The sequence below is a fragment of the Penicillium roqueforti genome, assembly GCF_015533775.1.
Source record: "Penicillium roqueforti strain LCP96 04111 chromosome Unknown scaffold_48, whole genome shotgun sequence".
Classification (NCBI taxonomy): Eukaryota; Fungi; Ascomycota; class Eurotiomycetes; order Eurotiales; family Aspergillaceae; genus Penicillium; species Penicillium roqueforti.
In genome coordinates this window covers 17,791-37,887 of record NW_024067612.1, presented here as the reverse complement: position 1 = coordinate 37,887, position 20,097 = coordinate 17,791, and the positions used below count along the sequence as shown (strand labels likewise).

Genomic DNA, 20,097 nt, shown 5'->3' with positions numbered 1-20,097 from the left:
TTCATTTATTATAGGATTCAGAGATGACGATATCTCTCTGTTCGATGCAAATGACGAGGACAACGGTGTCACAATGGTTGCTTCTTCCAAGGGCGGGCAATGTGGGACGTCACATGACGGATATGATCAGATAAACATCGAAGATCGACGGACATGTCCTGACGTTTAAAGTGAGTCTAATAGTTTGAATTCAACAAAACATATTAGACTATACATGATTACCAAATATATACTCCACCATAGCGAAATCGAATCTATTCATGTGTTAAGTAAAGGTATGTATAGATCTGGGTGGCAGCACGTGCTGGTAGCTGACGTAAGATGCGGAGAGGCGCCCACGGGTTATTCTGGAAAGCTGTCCAGATCAAGCTACTACTCCTCCCAAGTAAACGGCATTCACTTCGTTTCTCCGCCAAATGCTACCTTGAGACGCCCACCTTTTTTATCCTTCCTTTGGTCCACGACCTTCGGCTTGTCCGATCCAGTCGATAGCCATGAGACTGGCCGCTTATGCTGGGGTAAGTACTGCAGCTGATGGGGAAGATAACCCGCTAACATTGGAACCCGTTCACAGGCCTCAGTGGTCCTAGCCGCTGGTGTGTTTCTAAAAGCTCTCCATCAGAGGTCCAATTTCTATTCGGCATGCGTCTATCTCTCTCAGAGTAGTGCGAATCTTATGGTGAGTTGTCCAGTTTGGGTTATCGCGCTTGGCCATAGTCCCTAACCCATTACCACATCTCCAGATCCTCACGAATTTATGCCTTCTCGTCACCGGCTTTATCTTATTCTGGCTCCAGCGACTTCTCTACGGACGCTTGCGACCAATCGAGACCGAACAACTATACGAGCGGGCCTGGTTCGCCGTCACAGAGACATGTCTGGCTATGACCATCTTCCGAGGCGAACTTGGAGGCTGGTTTCTGGTCATGTTCATTTCGCTGCTGGTCGGTAAGGTCTGGGGATGGATTGGCGAAGGCCGCGTTGAGTTCCTAGAGCAACAGCCGCCGGCTAATCCCCGGTTGTTCCATACTCGACTGGCGCTATCTCTCGTGCTGACGGTGTCGTTCAACTTCTTTATGTTACGGTACTGTGTGCACACTGTAATCACGCAGGCACGGCCGGATATGATGGTGATGTTTGGATTCGAATTCGCCATCTTGCTAATCCTCTCGACCTCCACCCTCCTGCGATACGTTATCGCGTTAACCGAAATATCCATAACCCGCCAGCAAATAAAGGCCAAGATCCAGGAACGTAGGGATGAGATCCGTGTTGCGCGAGTCGAAGCAATTCGAGAACATGCCCGCGCGGGAGCTACCTCCCCTCCTGACAATCTGCCCGACGAAAACGATGTCAATGAGTTGGAGATCGACGTGCCCGGGTGGGAGGAGAAGGGTCGTTGGGTCTTCTACTTGGATCTTTTGACCGATTTGTTGAAACTCCTGATTTATTTGAGCTTCTTTGGCATTCTGCTCACTTTCTACGGCCTCCCCATCCACATTCTGCGGGACGTTGTTGTGACCATCCGCTCATTTGCGCGTCGAATTATGGACTTCATGCGTTACAGAAACGCGACAAGGGATATGCATCAGAGGTATCCGGATGCAACAGCGGAGGAAATCTCCCGGGAAGATGTCTGTATCATCTGCCGTGAAGAGATGATTCCGGTTCGGCCGGCGCAACCGGGGGCTGATGCGGCTGGAGAGCCTGCACCACAGCGTGTTCCTGACCGTCTACGCCCAAAGAAGCTCCCATGTGGCCATATCCTGCACTTTTCGTGTCTCCGAAGCTGGCTTGAGAGGCAACAAAATTGCCCGACATGCCGACGTCCTGTTATAATGCCACAGCGAACTCAGGGAGCTGCCGGGGTTGCAGACAACAACGCACGCGGAGGTCAGAATGGTGGTATTCGGCCAGGCCAACAAGGTGCGGATGCACAACCACGTGCTCGGGTCTATCAGTTTGGACCCTTCCGCATCGGCTTTGGAGCTGTGCGTGGAGATTTATTCAACAATCTTCACCAAGGTAATGCGCCGCGGGCAAACCCCCCTGCGAATGCCCCTGGAGGACAAATCGGGTTTGGATTTGGATTCGGGCGCCGTCCCCAAGCCCCCACCCCCGCCCCACAAGCTGCGGCTGGGGGATCTATCGCTGCTGAAATCAATGATCAGTTGCTGCACATCGAGCACCGGCTGAACCAAGAGATTGCCACCCTTCGAGCTGCTACAGAGCATCTAAATCACGTGCGCCAGCTTCGGGGGGAACTAGAGCGGTTGCTTGCTCAAGCAAGGGCTGTTAACCGACCAGCTGCCGGTCAACCTGGTGCCGGCCAACCGGCTCCGCCTCCAAACATAGCCCCGGCATCTTCTTTATTCACAACGAGCCACCAGTATGGCGCAAACCCGGGCACTGATGTTCTAAACCCTGGAGACCCTCGTCTACCGGAAGGGCTCACTCTTCCCCCTGGTTGGACCCTCCTTCCTCTCCAGCGTATGGATAATAGTGCCGGCGGTGTGGAACAAACAGTACAACCTACTCCTACCACTACAGTGACATCCCCGGCTGCTCCAGCCGTGGCTAGCGCTGTAACTTCTCAGGTCTCTCCATTCCCCGTTCCTGCTCAGGATCAAACGAGCGGGAGCGTCGGGATAAATGCGCACGGCACCGTCAATGCTGAAACCCATCCCGTAAATGGGGCCCCTAGTCCACCGGTACTGCAACCAACACCCACTGTCCCCTCAGTGGAACATCGTGCAGAATCCCCGTCTCAGGAATGGACCGACGTTGCTCCTAGAGGGTCCTTTGACGCCAGGCCAGCTTCTATTCCTACTACATGGGGTACCAATGAGGAATCTGCAAGTAGTGCTTCTGCTCAAGCCGAGACTCAACCCGAGTCCACATCCCACGGCAAGCGCCGGACCGCATCAGTTGAGGAAACTCCTGATGAAGAAGCTTGATCCCGGACTCCTTTTGATAATCTCCTCCTTGTGTATTTTTCTCTCTTCGGGTTCTGCCCGGCCCTCTCCATTCCCCGGTTCTTTACACCAGCGTTTCTGCATGGCGTTGTTCGCGAGCAAAAGATCATACCCAGATTTCTTTTCACGATTTTTATACCACGGTTTAATCTCATGGTATTTGCTCTCAATGATTACTTTGGTCAAATGAAGATGTGCATATGCAAGTGAAGATTGGATTAGGAGAGTATAGCGTAGAGAGGTAGATCTACCTTTGGTGTCCACGGCGTAGCCGATTCAAGCCGCGTAGCTGAATTCTTGGAGAGATCGTCATGCTGCTTCCCGTGTTAGATGAATTAATATGACGAATAATATTTTATGACATTTACATTGCTTCATTATGACTGATATTTACCGTATTAATTAGTCAATGGTCTTCTCTTATAACTGTAACTCACTATTCTATATGAAGTTCCCTATGCTATAAATCGCATTGAAAGAAGCTTCGTCATGACGGCACGACCTCGACTCCACTTGCGTCTGATTTGCCCAGAGCCCAGCAGCCTCCCCGGCCAGGGTGACCCCAGTCCCTTGAATCTAGATCGGGTCACTTTTCCTCCACCTCCTTACAATCTCGGGGCAATGTTACACTAAGCTATGTAAGGCATTGTTTCCCATCTGCTCCATTCCAAGCTTTCTGCATTCCGTACCTCGCGATCTCCATCCTCTCACCCTGTGCACGCGACACAGTGGCATACAGTGACATTGCAGCTAACCATCATCTCGTGCAACAGATAATAATCCCGTGCACGCTTCGTCAACCCTCCGTCCATGCTTCTCCCACGGCGAGCGGTCTTCTTTCTCGGCGTCTGCTTTTTCCTCGCCTTCTTCCTCACAACCCGAAGCCTCTCACGACCATGGCGTGACGTACCCCAGGTCATCGGCCTGGGCGACCTGGTCTCATCATCCAATACAACAGGAGCCTGGAACACGACCCGCGGCCACACAAGCAAGAACCTCTATGCCCCTCTCCCGGACTTCATCTCGGGCATCCCAAAGCCCTCGGGCTACAATTACTCCAAGGTGATGGTTGTGACCCGAACCAAGGGGGAAGACACCAGCTGGATTGCCGAAGAACTGCCAGATTGGGACCACGCCATCTATGTCGCAGATGACCCCAAAGCACCACTCCACCCGCCCAAGAACAAAGGCCACGAGGTCATGATCTACCTCACCTACATCGTCGACCACTACGACCAGCTCCCAGACGTGGCGGTGTTCATGCACTCGCACCAATTCGCCTGGCACAACGATAACCTCTTTGCCGGAGACGCGGCGCAGCTGCTCCGCCGCCTCAATCTGAACCGTGTCATCCGCGAGGGCTACATGAATACTCGCTGCGGGTTCGGCCCGGGCTGTCCGGCCTGGATGCACCCCGGTGCTCTCGAGGAAGACGAGTCGAAGCAGGAGGAGATCATGCTGGCCCGTGCGTGGGGGGAGCTATTCCCCGACCAGGAGATTCCGTCTGTGCTGGCGCAGCCGTGCTGTGCGCAATTCGCCGTGTCCCGCGATCGCATCCGCTCCATTCCGCGGGCCCGGTTTGTGTTCTATCGCGATTGGCTGCTGTCGACGGATCTGAGTGATTATATCGCTGGTCGAATCTGGGAGTATCTGTGGCAGTTTATCTTCACCGGACAGCCTGTTCTCTGCGTTGAGGAGAATGTGTGTCTGTGTGACGGGTATGGGTTTTGTTTTGGCGGAAACGAGGAGTGGAATAATTACCGAGAAGCCGAAGCGAAGAGGAATGAGATCCAGCAGGAATTGGATAATTGGATGTGGTTGTCCGACATTGGATTTGCTGATGAATCGGATGACTCTGACGGCGAGAAGGGCAATGTCCTCGTCAGCCAACTTCAGGAGAAGCAACAGGAGATTATTGGCCTTCTAACTGCTGCTATGGAGCGTGGCCAGAACCCCCAGTACCGTGCCCAGGAGGCTGGTCGTCCTTGGAAAGAGGGGGATGGGTTCTGAGCTGTCTTGGCTGGATCAAGTGCTGCTTTCTTTGAATCTTCTTCTTTTTATTCTACGATTGCAAAAGTTTATGTGGGCCAATGATCTATATGCCATCTATTTACCATCTCGTCATGACGGAGGCCTGCCCTTGGAACATGTTTTATCATCTGTCAACATCATTACTTCTAATCCACAGGATCATGTGGTCTGCTATAGTCGGACGGTTTTTGATTGTCTTGGACTGATTTCTTGTTTTGGGTGTACTTATGGAGAGTTTCTGTTTTTGCCTTGTGCTTCTTACAAAGGGTGATATCTAAAATTCAAATGCATAGAAATGATTATTAAACACTTCAAATTCGTGTCCATGAGATTCGGTGCTCAAATTCAAGTCAGGTATGTCATGGATTCTGTATAAAATGTTGTTAGGGTCACTTGGAATGGAACCCATAATCACGTGACCCTCGCCGTTTTTCCAGTTTGCACTGTCTGTTGTTTCTTCAAACTGCACAAACATCAACCGTCGCGCGTCTCTTATCAGCCAAACCAAACGAAGCTGTCGCATCACTTCTCCATACTTTTGTTTTGACCTTTTTTTTTACTGTGACGCGCTTCTCGCCCTCTTGGGTGCGGCGCGCTGGGACAACTGTGCTCTAGGAAGCAGTACCTCTAATGGGTGAAGCTTTTTATTACGCTCTACAGCTGGATAAGAGCTTCGACTCGGAAGACGTACCCTTCTAGAGGTAATTCGGGGACCTCGAACTCACTTTGATTTTTCCCTCGAATTCCCTCTCAAGCAAAAGTATCTTGTCGCTCTTTTTACCTCAATCCTTGCACTTTTTGCCTCAATATCCGCTTTCCGACATTATCAGCTTATCGAACCGAGTGTCTCAATCGACACTATGAGCTCCTCTACCAACCAACATCTCCCCACTACCTCCTCCGACCTTCCACCCCAACACACAACAACCGCCCCCCACCTCGACCCGAACGCGCAATTGACCAACAACGGATATGCGCCCAATGACAACCAGCTCGCGGGACTAGTCGAGGCAGCAACAGCTGCCGCAGACCAAGATGTTTCGCAATGGGCTGCCGCCGCCGCAGTCGCCGCCGCAGCCGGCGCAGCTGGCCACCATCACCAGCTGGATTCATACACAGACATGGATCTCTCTGGGAACGGGTTCGGCGACGCGAACTTCGGGGCTGGCATGAGCAGCGGAAGACACATGCGAGCACCTAGTCACACCGAACATCCCCAATCCTCGGGGCTCACACGAACCGCGACCAAAAAGCGCAAGCGAAATCAGGATGATGATAACCTCGACCCCGCCTTGGCTGGCGAGGGTCTCTCTGACACGCAGCATCAGTCGCATCCCGCGCAGCAAGCGCCCAATGACTATACCGGAGAAGAGCATCAGTCGCATTCCGCACAGCAAGCGCCCAATGACTATACCGGAGAAGAGATAGACATTCGGCCTGAGCAGCAGCAGTCTCTATCGGATGCTCGTGCGGTGGGTATTCATTCTGCGGCGGCGCTGTTCCGCCAGCCCTCTAGCAATAAGAAGTACACACGGCCTCCCATCTCAAAGTTGTACGCCTCCCTTGGGATCTCACCGGAGAACTTTATACATCTCCAGTCTGCTGCTAAACATTACATGCTGGACGATGAACACCCTGAAAGACAGGATTGTGTTGGTCAGCGAGGAAGGGGAGATTCAGAAATGGTCAAGCTACGCCTTTGGAACTGTGTTCGCCAGTTCCTTGATGCTGAGGGATATGGTGAACGTTTTTTTGGCGAGGATGCCGTTAATGATGGCGTGGGGACGAGAATTCACACTTGGCCGCGTGACCAAAACAAGATCATCTCATTGATCACTCCTTTGCTCAGACGGATGGTCACCAACGAAAGGCAACGCCGATACGCGATTGAGACGCGCAAGGGAGGTGGTGCTGAAGCACGCCGTCGCCGTAAAACGGAAGAGTTGTCGGCGAATAGTCCGGAATTTTCTCCCGAGCAGCAGCATCTACAAATGCAGAATCAGCCATCCCATCGCGATGATCTGTCGCAGTCAATGGCTCCCCCACCGCCGATGCAGCAATCCGCAATGGATTCGTCCCAGCCTATGGACCTCGGTCTGACCGACCTCCTCCTAGACGGATACACAGGTGACTGGGAAGAGATCGCCCGCTGCTATAATACGTACAACGAGAACTTTGAGCTTGATAACCTGTGGTCTCTCTCCGGTCTCCAGCAACCCGATTGGCGCGGGCTCGTCGCCGCAGTTGACAGCCATTACCACGTCGTCCACAACGGGAACTACGACTGCCCATCGATTTGCGAAGATGCGAACATCAACCGCATTGTCCACGCGGACACCACCTCAGATCTCCAATGGCGCATTGGCGGAGGCCGCAACCTCCCAGCCCGAGTTGAATTGTAATCGATCCAACCTTTCCAAACACATTTGCAATTCCCACTAACAAACCCATAGCGCGAGTAGTATCACCCGTGACGTGTCTCGCATCATCCGCGAGAACATCGCCGCCCGACACGGCCTCCCAACCGAAGCACCCGACCCACACTTCCATCAACCATTCACCTCTCTGCCCGAGTCAACTCCGGCCAACACAACGGACTCCTCTCACGGCCACAGCCAAACTTCTATTCGCGTCAATATCTTGCAAAACGGAAAGCGCATCCTCCCCAGATTTGAACTGCCCGCAGGCCAGTGCTCCAACATCGACATGGTCAAGCAGGCAATTCTCCGTCGGTATTCGAGCCAAATCCCCGGTTTGACGGAATTCCAGGCCGTGAATGCTGCTACGCAAGAAGCTCGCGAGTCTACCATTGTGGATGGGTGGAAGGTCAAGGTTTGGTTGCCGGATGGCCTGCTACATGTGCAGAATCAGAAGGACTGGGCCATTGCGGTGCTCACTACTGATGCTGTTGACTGGATGGATGGGGAGCTCAAGGTTCTTGTTGAGGTTGGTGAAGGGGATGGGCAGTAGTTCGGTTTTGTGACGTTTCTTTTTCTTTTCTTTTTCTGTTCTGATATCCCTGTTGTTTTCCTGTTGGATGAGATGTATCATTATACCCCCAATTTTCGAAAAGCCCAATGAACATGTACGATTAATGTATCCTCGGTGCACATAACCTTTAACGTTCCCGGGTTGCATGGAAGAAGAGGTGGAGCAGACATTTAAAGTGGGGCCGGGCCGTGCTAGTCCCGTACTAGTCCTAATTTGGAACAATATGTTCCCTTTACATTAACATCAAGGCAGATATTCCAAAGCCTCGCCCAGGTAGCCTTGCGGGAACCGCATAAGCCACTGTGCCCGTAATTGTTCCGTTTTGGCGGGGCAGTTACAGTGCAGAGATGATCAGATGCCTGTGGTTCAACCCTCACCTTTGAACTTGATCAACTTAATTGTGAGACTGAGACTTCATGGCTTCTTCCCATGGTCAGGGTTGCATGTAAGTCATTGGCCGGAATGTGACCGCCATCCATACCCCGTCGGCAGCTGAGTGACCCAGGTTGTAGAGGTGCTCCTTTGGGGCCTTTTTTTTGTCTTTTTGAGGTTTCTTTTGAGGCTCTTTTTGGTCTATCTTCATTTGTTGATGGAGGAGTGGTGGTTGGGTATGCGGTCACATGTACCATCTATGCTCACACTTTTTGGTTTGTTATGTTGATCTTGTTTATTCTTCTGATACCTTCCTCTCCTATGTCTCTTTTGGGATATGATGAAGCTATTCTTGCTTCTATTGCACGATGCCATTTACCTCCCACATTTCTGCTCCTCCCCTGAATTGAATTTCAACTGCCACCACGATGACCATAGAAATACCAAGCTTCCAGTATGCACTACCTTCCTTAATGAGGAACTGCCTCGTAGGAATATATTCCCAGCTTCCCCCATGATTATTTCGAAAATTCAAAATATATTCAACCTACTATGTCACATCACAACACAATATTAAACAGCCCAGCAAAAGTGAGATGTGTGTTCCAAGGAGTGTCAAGCTTCAAATTTATATGCTCAATCTTGCATTCAAGCAAATTTATTTGAGTCAATTGAGTCTATCCAATTACGAAAATCCCCACAAAGTAAAGCTGAAAAAGCTTATATTTCAAGTCAAAAATGTGTGAAAAAAAAAAGTTCCATGCCTCATAATACAGGATAAAAAGGGGATGATGAGTAGGGCCTGAAGGATGCCTATCTCGAATGCAACTTGCAAAAAACACCAACAAAATGATATCCGGTCTATACGCCATAACACACCAAAAAGCTAAAAGAGCCGGCCCCGCTGAGAGCTCATTTGTTGTGTAGAAGCAGAGTGCGGAGGGAATCCCAATGGTCTGAGTCGCCGTAACTGTTGTTGACATGAATGTTAGCATTGGAAAATAACTCGAACTTTCAAAGTACTCAAACTGAGGCTAATCATATATAGTGGAGGGTAAACATACATATACACCATGCTACTCCGCAGGCTCGACGCCAGCGTCTCCGGGTGCCACCGGAAAATGTACATGACCATCGCCCAGGTCATACCGGCGAAAACGGGGTAAGCATTATTCATGATCTGACTGCGAGCATCGGACGTGATGAGGGAGGAAAGAGGGTGCATTTTTGGTTGGACGGAGAGTTTAGCGAGAGCAAGCATCACACGCGCGAAGACATAAATAACAATCTAGATTCGAGTTAGCTCTGCAGAGAAGGAGTGTATTCGGGAGTCGAGGTTTGAATAGTTCCCACAATCAGGCGCATGTCCAAATTACATACCTGCTTGCTAATACTGCCCGGCTGTCGTCCAAAAACCGCATACCCGCCCAGCAGGCCTGCGAAGAAGCTATCATATCGGCCTTCTTTCCCGGCGCCAGCTGGTATATTCCGGAGCACGATCATGGATGCCTTGTATATGAGGGCAAATGTGGCCAGGTTACGCGCATGCAGGCGGGTTGCTTTCAAAACAAGCTTCGTCTTTTCACGTATCCTGAATAACAAAGCTATCAGTTTCGTTCTGGGGGGTGAGGTCGCGCGTGGGGACGTACGTTCCAGATCTGAACAGAAATATCATTCTAGAAGCAGTCGCAGTCAGTCAGCTATGCCATATACCGGGGTTTTCGGCTGTCCAAGGTCTAACATACACCAGCGCATGCGGAAAGCGAACTTTCGATCCGTAGACGATTCCATTGCGTGCACCCTTCACTAATGACAGTAGCGGTGCGAGTTCGGGCTTTAGAACGAGCGCGTTCAGTTGGGACTGCGGAGGAGAATGTCAATACTGCTGTGTATAGTCGGATACGCTCCGGAACTCACGAGCAATACATCCATGGCGTCTCTGGGCCTCGGTAAAAGGTCGGACTCGTTTCGGGGTGATTATCGGGGCGATGGACAACGAGTAAAGACCAGGAGACTGTCACGGGTCATTAGGAAGAAATAGAGCAAAGATATAGAGGTTTTCCTGCGGCGGGAAATGTTGAGAGAGGGGACGGCACTTTAATCGGTTCCCGCATTGAGAAGGGCCTCGGCATGTGAGAATACAGCCGACGTCATGGTCACGTGGATGTATATAAAATCTTCATTACGGACACACGAGCGAATTTTAAGTCTAGTGTAAACTAATGGTTGGAGGAAATATCTCTATTAGATGTAGAGGTTTTAAAATAACTTTTCATATGCCGTAAGACTGCTCATACAGGCGCAGAAAACGAAATCCCGTCCGGCCCAAACTCCTTAAAGAAATCATGCAAATCGATCTTAGTTTTTCCGTGCCTTCTTGTGAGTCTCCTCCTCCTCCTCATCAGAAGAAACCACATCCACCTCCATCATGTCCGCGGACGGCTCTTCCTCCTCGTCGGACGACTCCATACCAGCCCGACGCTTGAGACCCTTCATCTTACGAGTCTGCAGGTCAGACAGATCCTGCTTGCCGAGGTGAACACGACCAATCTTGTCACCCATAGAGTCCATGATGATGTTCTTCTTAGTTCGGGCTTCATCATTGGGACGCTTGCCCTGCTTCATAGACTCCTTCTGCACCTCAGGAGCGGCCTGGCGTGTGCGACCGACCTTGAAGTCGAACTTGGGACCGACCTCCTGCAACTCAACGCGGGGCAGCTTGTGACCACTGCGCTTAGTGATGACTCTGTACCAACGAATGTGGATAACCGGCGAGAGGCCATCTTGGGGCTCCTCCGCACCAACCATCATCACGTACTGCAGGCCCTCGACATCGACTTGGGTCGTCTCTTCGCCCCTGAACATGTCAAGAAGAGTGCTCTTGAGAATTTTGTGCGCAGTCGATGTAGGATCGTCCCAGGGGCTACCAGAGAACAGCATCATAGGTCGCAGGCCAAGACCCACGTCCATAACAAGTTCGTTGATGGGCGGGATGACCTCGCCATCTCTCGGGGGGAGCAGCAATAGCTCGACGAGATCGAGCAGCTCTGAGTTGTAGATCCGAGCCAATGTAACACAGTTGGGTCGCTTTTTGTTGTGACTTCCGAATGCTACGAGTCCACACTCGTTCTTGTTCGCCAAGAATTCCAGGCTTTCCGAGTTCTCATATGGATGCAAGTTCTCGTTCTTCTTGTGGAAAAGAACGTTGTAGGGCTTCGTCAAAGCGTGGAAGGTCTTCAGCACGGTGTCCAGCGTTTGGGGGCATTTCGCTCCGTGGAAAATCAGGGTCTTCTTGGGAGGTTCGATGAGTTGCGGCTCCCGCGATTTCAGGATGCGCGCAGTGCGCGGGTTCTTGGCTTTCCTGTAGGGCAGAGAATTAGACTAGGATCACAATCTAGATAAATTGCCATAACTTACACTTCTCTCAACATTTTGTAGTGAATGATTGGCAGAATGGCTTGCGGTAAAAATATCGAATGAGCGGAAAAGTTTTGGGTTGCTGATGGCTTGGCACTCTTATCGATAAGCCAGGTACAAATATGGTCACGTGATATCGATCTAAATATCAAATCTCGTCTGATTGGCTACTTGCAAACCACAGCACATGAAGTAGATATCTCCTTGAGAAGTCAGATTCAACGGCTGAGATGTATATCTTCGGCAATTTGATATGTGTTTGCTAAAATTATATTTTACAGTGTATATATATCACCTTCCCTCCTACATATTTGTTGCACGAAGTTCTACGGAGTATATGCTAATACGATACACACTTGAGCTTTGAGGTTTATACTGCAGCCATATAGGCCATTCCATTCCTATTTGAAGCAACAAAAGACAAAAACATACAACAGTGAGGATTCGCTGGTGGTCACCCACCCAACTACTAACTCACCGGCGTGTGGCTTGAGTACGGCTGAGCGGACGGGAAGCCCTATTTTCCACACCCTATGGTCGTATGTATCTGATACTGCATTGGAGGGAAACATCTAATAGCTGAGAACTATAGACTACCGTTGGTAGAATGGTAAGACGGCTTATATCTCATCGTCAACATCAGGTCAGGTGACCTCTACCCCTAGATGGTCATAGCGTCAGATATCCCATGTCTCGTTAAGCTTCATTTCCAAAAAGTTTTCATAGACTTCCACAATGGGGCCTAAGATAAACATGCTATTTATTGCTATACTAAATAAACAAAAACAAAAACATACAACAGTGAGGATTCGCTGGTGGTCACCCACCCAACTACTAACTCACCGGCGTGTGGCTTAAGTACGGCTGAGCGGACGGGAAGCCCTGTTTTCCACACCCTATGGTCGTATGTACCTGATTGGCAACAGAGGGGAAGATAGTGCAACTGAAGATTATGAACTATAGCCGTGGTGGGATGGCAAGACGGTTTATTTCTTATTGTCACCATTGGGTCAGGTGACCTTTGGCCCTAGTATAGTAAAGAGGGGACCCTGCCACGGGGACAGGACAGCCCTGCGTGCAAAACAGGTGTGAGAGTAGAGTCGTCACTGGGAGTATTAGGGTGCTAGAGAGTAGAACACCATAGGGTACTGAGAATGAAAAGGTGGAAAGGTGTCTGCGTTACTATCTATGCCTCCGGAGTGCTTTTATAGTTATCACATGACTGCTTAGTCATCCTACTCTGGAGACCCCTGCAATATTAGGAATAGTTGATAATCTGGTTCGAAGGCATAGGATTCTGACAGGTATCAATTCGCCCAGCTCGCTTGGGACTTAAGCTATGAAGTGGCCTTCCTGCTAGGTAGTGTTAATCCCGTCTTGGAAAGCTTTTGGACCTGAACCAAACCGGCACCCATGGATGATGTTGACTGATTTACTGTCATTCCCCGATTCAAGGGACATGATAAATCGGAAGACGGATTCCACATGAACACTTCCAAAACAATATAGCCATAATGGAATAACCCTTGGCCAGCTGGGTTTTTGGACAACCCCATCTTGCGGCTGAATATCATGTAAGCCTAGATCAGCGTGACAACGCTGACCGACTCAACTAGCCAGCTCAGCAGGTCTCCGGCCAACTCAAAACTCGGCCATGTCATCAGATCTGTCCATTGCCATGACAGGTCCGGCCATCTGGACAAAAGAAGTGAGTTCTATCTGACCACAACCCTTTGCTACCAGAAATCATCTCGCTTGGCGATATGTCCGACCAAGGTGGGGTTCTTGGCGCTTTTGGTGCGGTGCTTGGTTATATCGGAGCAGAGGCAGCCACCGAAATCTGGTTTTCGTCCTTATTATGGCCCCAGCGATCATTCTCCCACGTCACACTTCGATCCATCCCAACCCTGGCTCTTCTGATGCCCATGGGGGGTCCTTTGCACAAAGCCGCTCTGAGCACCTTCGATATCGCCAACGCCCGAGGTCTCTTGAAGGGCGCCCACGAAGGCCACATGCTGGGCACTTCATTCTTTGAGCAAACAGACTGGACCTACACCATTTGCGGTACAGCTACTTCCGAGCCCCGCGCAGCTCGTAACTGCATGTGGGCGCGAGCTCTTCATTACATGCCTATACCCGCCGAAAAACCTGGATCACTGGCAGGACTATCCCCTCCAGCCACGGACGCTGCCATCGAGAAGGGTATCCTCCCGCCCACCGACAATGGCCGCATCCCCTTACGAGCGAAAGTCGCCGTCTACCACCTCATCTTCACTCCAGCAACGGCAGAAGATAAAGCCTCGCAGATGGCTTTTGTGCGCGAGAACTGCGGCCGACCAGGCTGGCACGTTTACCTCAGCATCTTAATCGCCGAGCTCTCCGGCATCATCCTCTTTGCCGTCGTCTACGCCATCGGCCGATCACTCTGGTGTCTCATTTGGCTAGCCCCGCTGCTGCTCCGCCTCCTGAGCGCCTTTTTCGCCCTCGACCACGAGTCCCTCACCCCTGTCTCATCCTCCACCTCATCGCCATCAACCACGCCGACCACCGAAGCTGAACCACCTCGTGATTTCGTCCTGCAGTTCCCCCAATCTCAGGGCGGCGACCTCATGCTGTTCACAGGTCTCCCAGCCCTCGTGCAGCAGTTCTTCCGACACTACGGCCACCCAGTCCGGAACCGACCCCGGGAGATTCTCCAGCTGAGCATTATAGCGCTTTTCGCTGCTCTATTTCCGCTAGGATTGCTGGCCTCGACTCTCTGGATGCCGCCGCTGGTTCAGTACGCGTGGACCTGTTACCAGATATACATTGTCCTAACGATGCATATCGTCCGCTACACGTCGTTTGGACGGAACACGAGCACGGAATCTAAGATCGCTGATTATCTGGCGGATCGGCCGGCGATTCTTTTTGGGGAGAAGAGACATGGGGCTGAGACGGTGAAAGTTAGTCTTATTGCGACATATCACGCGCGGCATCAGGAGGGGAGGGATTGTTTGGAGCGCTTGGTGAGCCGGTAGTCGTTGGTTTGGCTGGAGTGATGTCTCGAGTGCAACTGAGAATTAGCCTTTTTTTCTTTCTTATATTCGTTCCATCTGCATCAATAAATTTGATCTCGTACAAGCAGAAGCACAGCCAATAGCAGAACAGTGGGTTCGCTTAGCTTTCTGTTATAACCCCGCTTCTGACCTCGTCGCTCGTCTTTACGAATAAACACTACTACCAGCGTCTTGCTATTATCTACACTTGTATTAGACAGAAAATTCAGCATAACAGCATGAGCCCCGATGACTGGGTGCCCGTGCGCAGCCCCGAGAGGGACAAGGGATACCCCCTCGCCACGTTGATGCAGGTGGTCTACGGCGAGGACATGGGCATGGGAGACGGGTACAGCAGGTGTTTCTCGATCATGTATCGACTAGCTCTGGAGCAGGGCGCAGTCGACAGTATAAAAAGCCCCGACGGCACGGTCATCACGGGGTTTAATGATGATCGTGCTGAAAAACTGCGACAACATCTTACCCCGGGGCAGGTACGATCGTTTTACATTCTCTGGAAATGGTGGGCAACATGTTCCCGAATATGTATTGTGGATGAAGCAGAAGCAGAATACGATGATAATGACGACGACCTCTTTGGCGACGACGAGTCTCACTTCTACTCACAAAACCATGTAGAGCGCGAGACGATCCACCAGGCCAGTGGGATCCGGTACAAATTCCGCTTCAACTGCGTTTACAACCAGTGCATGTCAACGCTGTTCAACGCTGAATTCGGGAACTTCGTAATACACCGAAGCGGCAACGAGTTGGTGAGCCTCCGGCGGGACATGGCGCAGGAAGCTGCTTGTCTAACCATTGCGATTGAAGCTTGCTCCCCGCGAAGCCACACCCAACAGCCAGCTCAAGTGCCATACTCCCCAGATGGGGGGAGTTATCTCGCTCACCGGTCGGAGAGTTCCCCGGTCTGGCGCGCAGGGAGACGGGTTCTGGGGAGCAGCGATCTACCTGGGAAGGATCCTCGCTGCAGCGCCGGCTCCAGTATCGACTCCTGCCCCTGGCTGGGAGAGATCTGCGGGTTCCCGCTTTACTTGTGGGATGTGAAAGAGCGGAGGACCGTGGAGGTCCTTTCGCTGTGGGACGAATACGATTTCGAGATCCCATACACAGCCATCAGTCACACCTGGGGCCGGTGGCGGCAGCGTGATCAGCCTGGGGTTGACATGAAACCGCACGTGCCGTGGCTGATCCCTCGGAACTCACTGTTTGATGTCGAGCGACTACCAGATATCCTGGCGCAGATTCCCACGGATACACCCTATATCTGGTTTGATCTGGTGTGCATTCCGCAGGAGGGCTGTGGGGAGGAGCTTGACGAGGAGCTTCGGCAGGCCATGTACATGGAGGTTGCGTGCCAGGCATCCATCTTCAAGAGCGCTAAACACGCCATCGCCTGGTGGAATACCGATTCCGCCCCGGAGTCCTGGGACGGCATGCGCAGCGCTATCCAGTGGATGTCCTCCGTATATCTGGACCTCCAGTTCTCAAGTGGGGACGAGTCTCCCATACGTATCCCGCCGTGGAAAGCGCACGACCAGATCCGGGCCACGGGGCTGTTCTCACTGGACATGACCACCCTGCCCTGGTTCAGCTCCCTGTGGACGCTGCAGGAAGTGTGTCTGCGCCCTGACATCTGGATCTGCAACAAGAACCTCGAACTCCTCACGATAGGCGACAACGGGGCCCTCGTCGCCTTCAACACGCTCGTCTCCCTCGCCGGACGAGTCAAGGACACACTCATTAGGGTACTTAACGATCTAACTACCCCAGCAGACCACCTTCTCGAACGCTGGAAGCCACTTGTTCACCCAGGATACCACGAAGTACTCGACCTCCTCCACCGCACAGGAATGAACAACCTCCACGAGCTCAAGCGCGAGCAGATCCTCTTCTTAGCGACCAGCCGTTACTGTAGCCACAGCCGTGCGCAGGCGATCATGTCCGTCCTCGGCATGACCGAATGGTATACCTCCGCCACTGCCATGCCGGAGCAGCGCCAGCCCAACAAACCGGGCTTCGTCTTCGACCAGTACCCACTCGCCTTCGTGCAGGAGGTCGCGCGCAATCTGGGCTCTAGCTTCTTCATCACCGCCGTTCTGGCGGATTACCCGTCCGTCGACGATGTGAAAACTCAGGACACAGTCCGGGGCACTATGCTCCCCTTCCGGGCCCGGATCTCCGAGGCGCGACGCCTGTATGTGCCGCGCTTGGAGATGGCGGACCATCCGTCCGTATCGACGTGGGAGGTTCGCGGCGACGGGGCGGTGTTCCTACCGGAGGTAGAGATCCTCTTCTCATCCGATAGCGACTATGGCGATATCAAGCACATGACATGCTTTGTCGATTTGAGTCTGTCGGTGCCTGAACATATTGTTGAACGGGAGCACTTCCAACCCCAAGGGAGCATGTATCATGGGGATCTCCGGTACTGGATTAAACAGCTCATCCCGGAGATCTACGGAGTGCATGGGACGTACTATGCTATTCATCTCCGGTACCGACCCGGACAATGGCACGGTTTGTTGCTGATGGCCGCTGGTAGTGGGCACTCTTCGCAGCCGGAGAAGATGATCAAAATCGGGAATCTCCATTTGCTGACCTTGGTGGAAGATGGGGAATATCTGCCCAGGCGTAAGCCAGTGAATGTTAACTGGATTGTTTTGTAGATTTGGATCTATCATATTGCACAATCTGTCTCCGTATACGCTCTAGAACAGCCATACGGCTATAAGGTGATACCCAAACCGTCTCTGGCACGGTCGAGAAAAGAGGAAGGTCATCTGTCACGAAATATTAACAAGCACCAAAGATCCAAAATAGCATATTGATTTTAAAATGCGTCGAATTTTTAATTAAGATCAAAACCTTGCCTCTCGCTGTCCGTGGTCATTTTTCGGCTCATATATAATGTGCTCCTGGCTCTCGTTAACACTATCCTGCAGTATTGTTGTCCCCATCCCCAACCCTCTCTTCCTTTCCCTGGTATTTCTGGGCTCACTACCATTCATATTGAGAAGCTCGTGAGATTTATTGCCGGTCGATCCCTTGTCTCGCGAGTTTGCGCTCGAGCCGAATCGGCGAAAAACAGACAATGCCCTTAGAGAAGAAAGAGAGCCTGCGACAAGGCCCAAATTGAACTCAATGGCCATCCAGTATAGTGATGATGCCGAGTCGTCTGTGGGTAATGGTCAGCGTCAGACATACAGCGAGTAAAGAGCCAGATTTGGAAGGAGCGTGCACTCACAGGTCAGATCCGTAGTGCCATGGCGCAGATAATCCAATGTGCTGAAGCGAACAACGGGGGAGATACAGGCGATTATACCTGCAGTCAGAGTTAGCATTTACCGGCCCAGATATAACGGGGTGTGTGCGAACCTGATCCGAAGATTGCCATCAAAGCGATGATTTTCCGTGTGGGCATCTGTAGTCCGCATAGAATAACCAGTGGCGCAATCAGGATGATGACATCGCAAACGAAGATAAGAACGGCCTGGTATAATGTGATCTGAAAGAGTTTGTACTGCGAGTAGCATTTCGGATTCGCGACTGTTAAGTCATAGGCACCCCTACTCTTGTTAGTATGTCTTTCAGATATCCTGAGAGGGGATTCCTTTACCTTACAGGGTCACATTGGAAGGCTAGAACGAATGAACCCGAGACCGAGAACAAGACTTGGAAGACAATCATGCCTATAGTGAGAGCATTCATCCAGCCTGGACGTGGAGTCAGCACCAGGTCATCCTAGCTTGGATTTTGTGTAATGAAAGACTCACGTTTGATGAAGATCCGTCGTAGAAATAGCAGCAAGCTGACTTTGACAGACAAGGAGGCGTAGAGGTACAGGCACATTGCCACATAATAAAGCTATTACCCAGGTTAACATGTTTGGGAGCGAATGATTTGTTTGAATCATACCTTGAGCCAGATTGCTCGATTTTCAGCAGACACCTTGTTAAAATGTATTCCTTCTCCGTAATATACCACAGCAACTCCCAGCCCATTAAAGGCCTGCGTGATAACCTAAGAATTAAGACTGTTAGTCGTCATGGCTGTTGTATAGCTGTAATGGAAGGTTGGACATACCAATGCCACGCAGACAGCGATATCATCCATCCCAAAATTTTTGATGACGAATGCTCTTGTGTAAAGCTAGAGGCAAAATCAGCTCATGCGCCGTACTCTACAGGTTCTCGCGTTTGACGAGCCAGTAGGTCCTTACTCGTAAGCTGCAGACTATCATAGACAGGATTCCCGTGCTAATGATTAGACCGTAGATGAGCGACTGCAGGTGCCGCTCTTCTGCTGTCAAAATTGGCTCGACAGAGGCAGACATGGTAGCTATTAGAAAAGTTGAAGGCCTCTTTGCATATGGGTTCGGTCAACATTTCAAGAGCCAGACGACGCGAATCTGAGTCAAAACCGGGCAAGGCATGTTTTGTGAGCTGGAAAAAAGAGAAAGCCTATATGTGACTGGTTTCTTCCAAACTTCTGGTACTTTTGCGCACTACGGAGCTGTCAGGCTGCATATGCAGATCAATAAATTCTAATTCTATTGTTAACTCATTCTAGACAATAGTCAACTAGTGAGCTGACAATTAACTTTACTTGTGCATCCTGAATAATTTCCGACGAACCTTGTCAAGCCTCATTCCTCCAAGTTGAGTATAGCCGTTAGACCGGTGGGATGGAATGTGGGGCCGTGTCTAGATACATCCTAACGGTGAGAATGAGGTATCTGAATAGCTGCATCATAAGTGATTTTGGTCTAAGCCATAGAGTGACGAGTGCACAGAGTAACCATCAGTTAAGGTAGTAACAACAGACTAAGATCAAAAATTCCAGATCATCTACAACAGTGCACCATTTTGCAACGGCCCCCCTTTAATGGAGCGGGTCACTACATGATACGTGAGTAATTGGAGCTAGTCGTTAGCGCTGCTTGTCAGTTTCGGAAGTTCCCGGAAAAATCAAGAGAACAACTGCCTATATGATGTACCTAGAAGCAGAATCCAATGACCAGAGTGCACAATAGGATTGTCTTTAACTCGCAACAAATAATGTACCGGACTAGCGGCGCATTCCCTTACCTTGCACCGGCATATGTATATTCGGAAACCCGGGCTGTGAATATTCATCGCCTTTGCAACCCCACCTGCCCACGTTTACGGGATCAATCTGTTTCACCAAGCACACAATTCGCCTTGGTAAAATCTAGAATTCGTAGTTACCGAATACTACTTTTAGTATAGACG

At 51.0% G+C, this 20,097-nt stretch overlaps 8 protein-coding genes across 8 annotated transcripts; 5 read left to right on the top strand and 3 right to left on the bottom strand.

Moving 5' to 3' along the window:
* Positions 1 to 494: 494 nt before the first annotated feature.
* On the top strand, positions 495 to 2,957 carry hrdA (E3 ubiquitin-protein ligase HRD1; the record flags this gene model as incomplete). Its single annotated transcript, XM_039077704.1, has 3 exons — positions 495 to 518; positions 575 to 679; positions 744 to 2,957. 3 exons carry the CDS (start codon positions 495 to 497, stop codon positions 2,955 to 2,957), a joined length of 2,343 nt encoding a protein of 780 aa, XP_038924536.1.
* An 828-nt stretch (positions 2,958 to 3,785) lies between these two features.
* LCP9604111_9448 (DUF3431 domain-containing protein) lies at positions 3,786 to 4,985 on the top strand (the record flags this gene model as incomplete). Its single annotated transcript, XM_039077703.1, has 1 exon — positions 3,786 to 4,985. One exon carries the CDS (start codon positions 3,786 to 3,788, stop codon positions 4,983 to 4,985), a length of 1,200 nt encoding a protein of 399 aa, XP_038924535.1.
* An 881-nt stretch (positions 4,986 to 5,866) lies between these two features.
* Positions 5,867 to 7,976, top strand: LCP9604111_9447 (uncharacterized protein; the record flags this gene model as incomplete). Its single annotated transcript, XM_039077702.1, has 2 exons — positions 5,867 to 7,404; positions 7,460 to 7,976. 2 exons carry the CDS (start codon positions 5,867 to 5,869, stop codon positions 7,974 to 7,976), a joined length of 2,055 nt encoding a protein of 684 aa, XP_038924534.1.
* A 1,305-nt stretch (positions 7,977 to 9,281) lies between these two features.
* Positions 9,282 to 10,301, bottom strand: LCP9604111_9446 (Tim17/Tim22/Tim23/Pmp24 family protein; the record flags this gene model as incomplete). The annotated part of the gene is made up of 6 exons (XM_039077701.1): positions 9,282 to 9,339; positions 9,434 to 9,657; positions 9,750 to 9,960; positions 10,019 to 10,045; positions 10,115 to 10,230; positions 10,287 to 10,301. 6 exons carry the CDS (start codon positions 10,299 to 10,301, stop codon positions 9,282 to 9,284), a joined length of 651 nt encoding a protein of 216 aa, XP_038924533.1.
* Positions 10,302 to 10,727: 426 nt separating this feature from the next.
* Positions 10,728 to 11,800, bottom strand: LCP9604111_9445 (rRNA-binding ribosome biosynthesis protein RPF2; the record flags this gene model as incomplete). Its single annotated transcript, XM_039077700.1, has 2 exons — positions 10,728 to 11,730; positions 11,787 to 11,800. The coding sequence occupies 2 exons, from the start codon at positions 11,798 to 11,800 to the stop codon at positions 10,728 to 10,730; spliced, it is 1,017 nt and encodes a 338-aa protein (XP_038924532.1).
* A 1,640-nt stretch (positions 11,801 to 13,440) lies between these two features.
* LCP9604111_9444 (uncharacterized protein) lies at positions 13,441 to 14,806 on the top strand (the record flags this gene model as incomplete). The annotated part of the gene is made up of 2 exons (XM_039077699.1): positions 13,441 to 13,471; positions 13,530 to 14,806. The coding sequence occupies 2 exons, from the start codon at positions 13,441 to 13,443 to the stop codon at positions 14,804 to 14,806; spliced, it is 1,308 nt and encodes a 435-aa protein (XP_038924531.1).
* Positions 14,807 to 15,063: 257 nt separating this feature from the next.
* LCP9604111_9443 (uncharacterized protein) lies at positions 15,064 to 17,511 on the top strand (the record flags this gene model as incomplete). The annotated part of the gene is made up of 1 exon (XM_039077698.1): positions 15,064 to 17,511. One exon carries the CDS (start codon positions 15,064 to 15,066, stop codon positions 17,509 to 17,511), a length of 2,448 nt encoding a protein of 815 aa, XP_038924530.1.
* Positions 17,512 to 17,703: 192 nt separating this feature from the next.
* On the bottom strand, positions 17,704 to 19,178 carry LCP9604111_9442 (uncharacterized protein; the record flags this gene model as incomplete). Its single annotated transcript, XM_039077697.1, has 8 exons — positions 17,704 to 18,020; positions 18,090 to 18,167; positions 18,221 to 18,411; positions 18,462 to 18,558; positions 18,619 to 18,709; positions 18,761 to 18,865; positions 18,929 to 18,994; positions 19,065 to 19,178. The coding sequence occupies 8 exons, from the start codon at positions 19,176 to 19,178 to the stop codon at positions 17,704 to 17,706; spliced, it is 1,059 nt and encodes a 352-aa protein (XP_038924529.1).
* Positions 19,179 to 20,097: the final 919 nt, after the last annotated feature.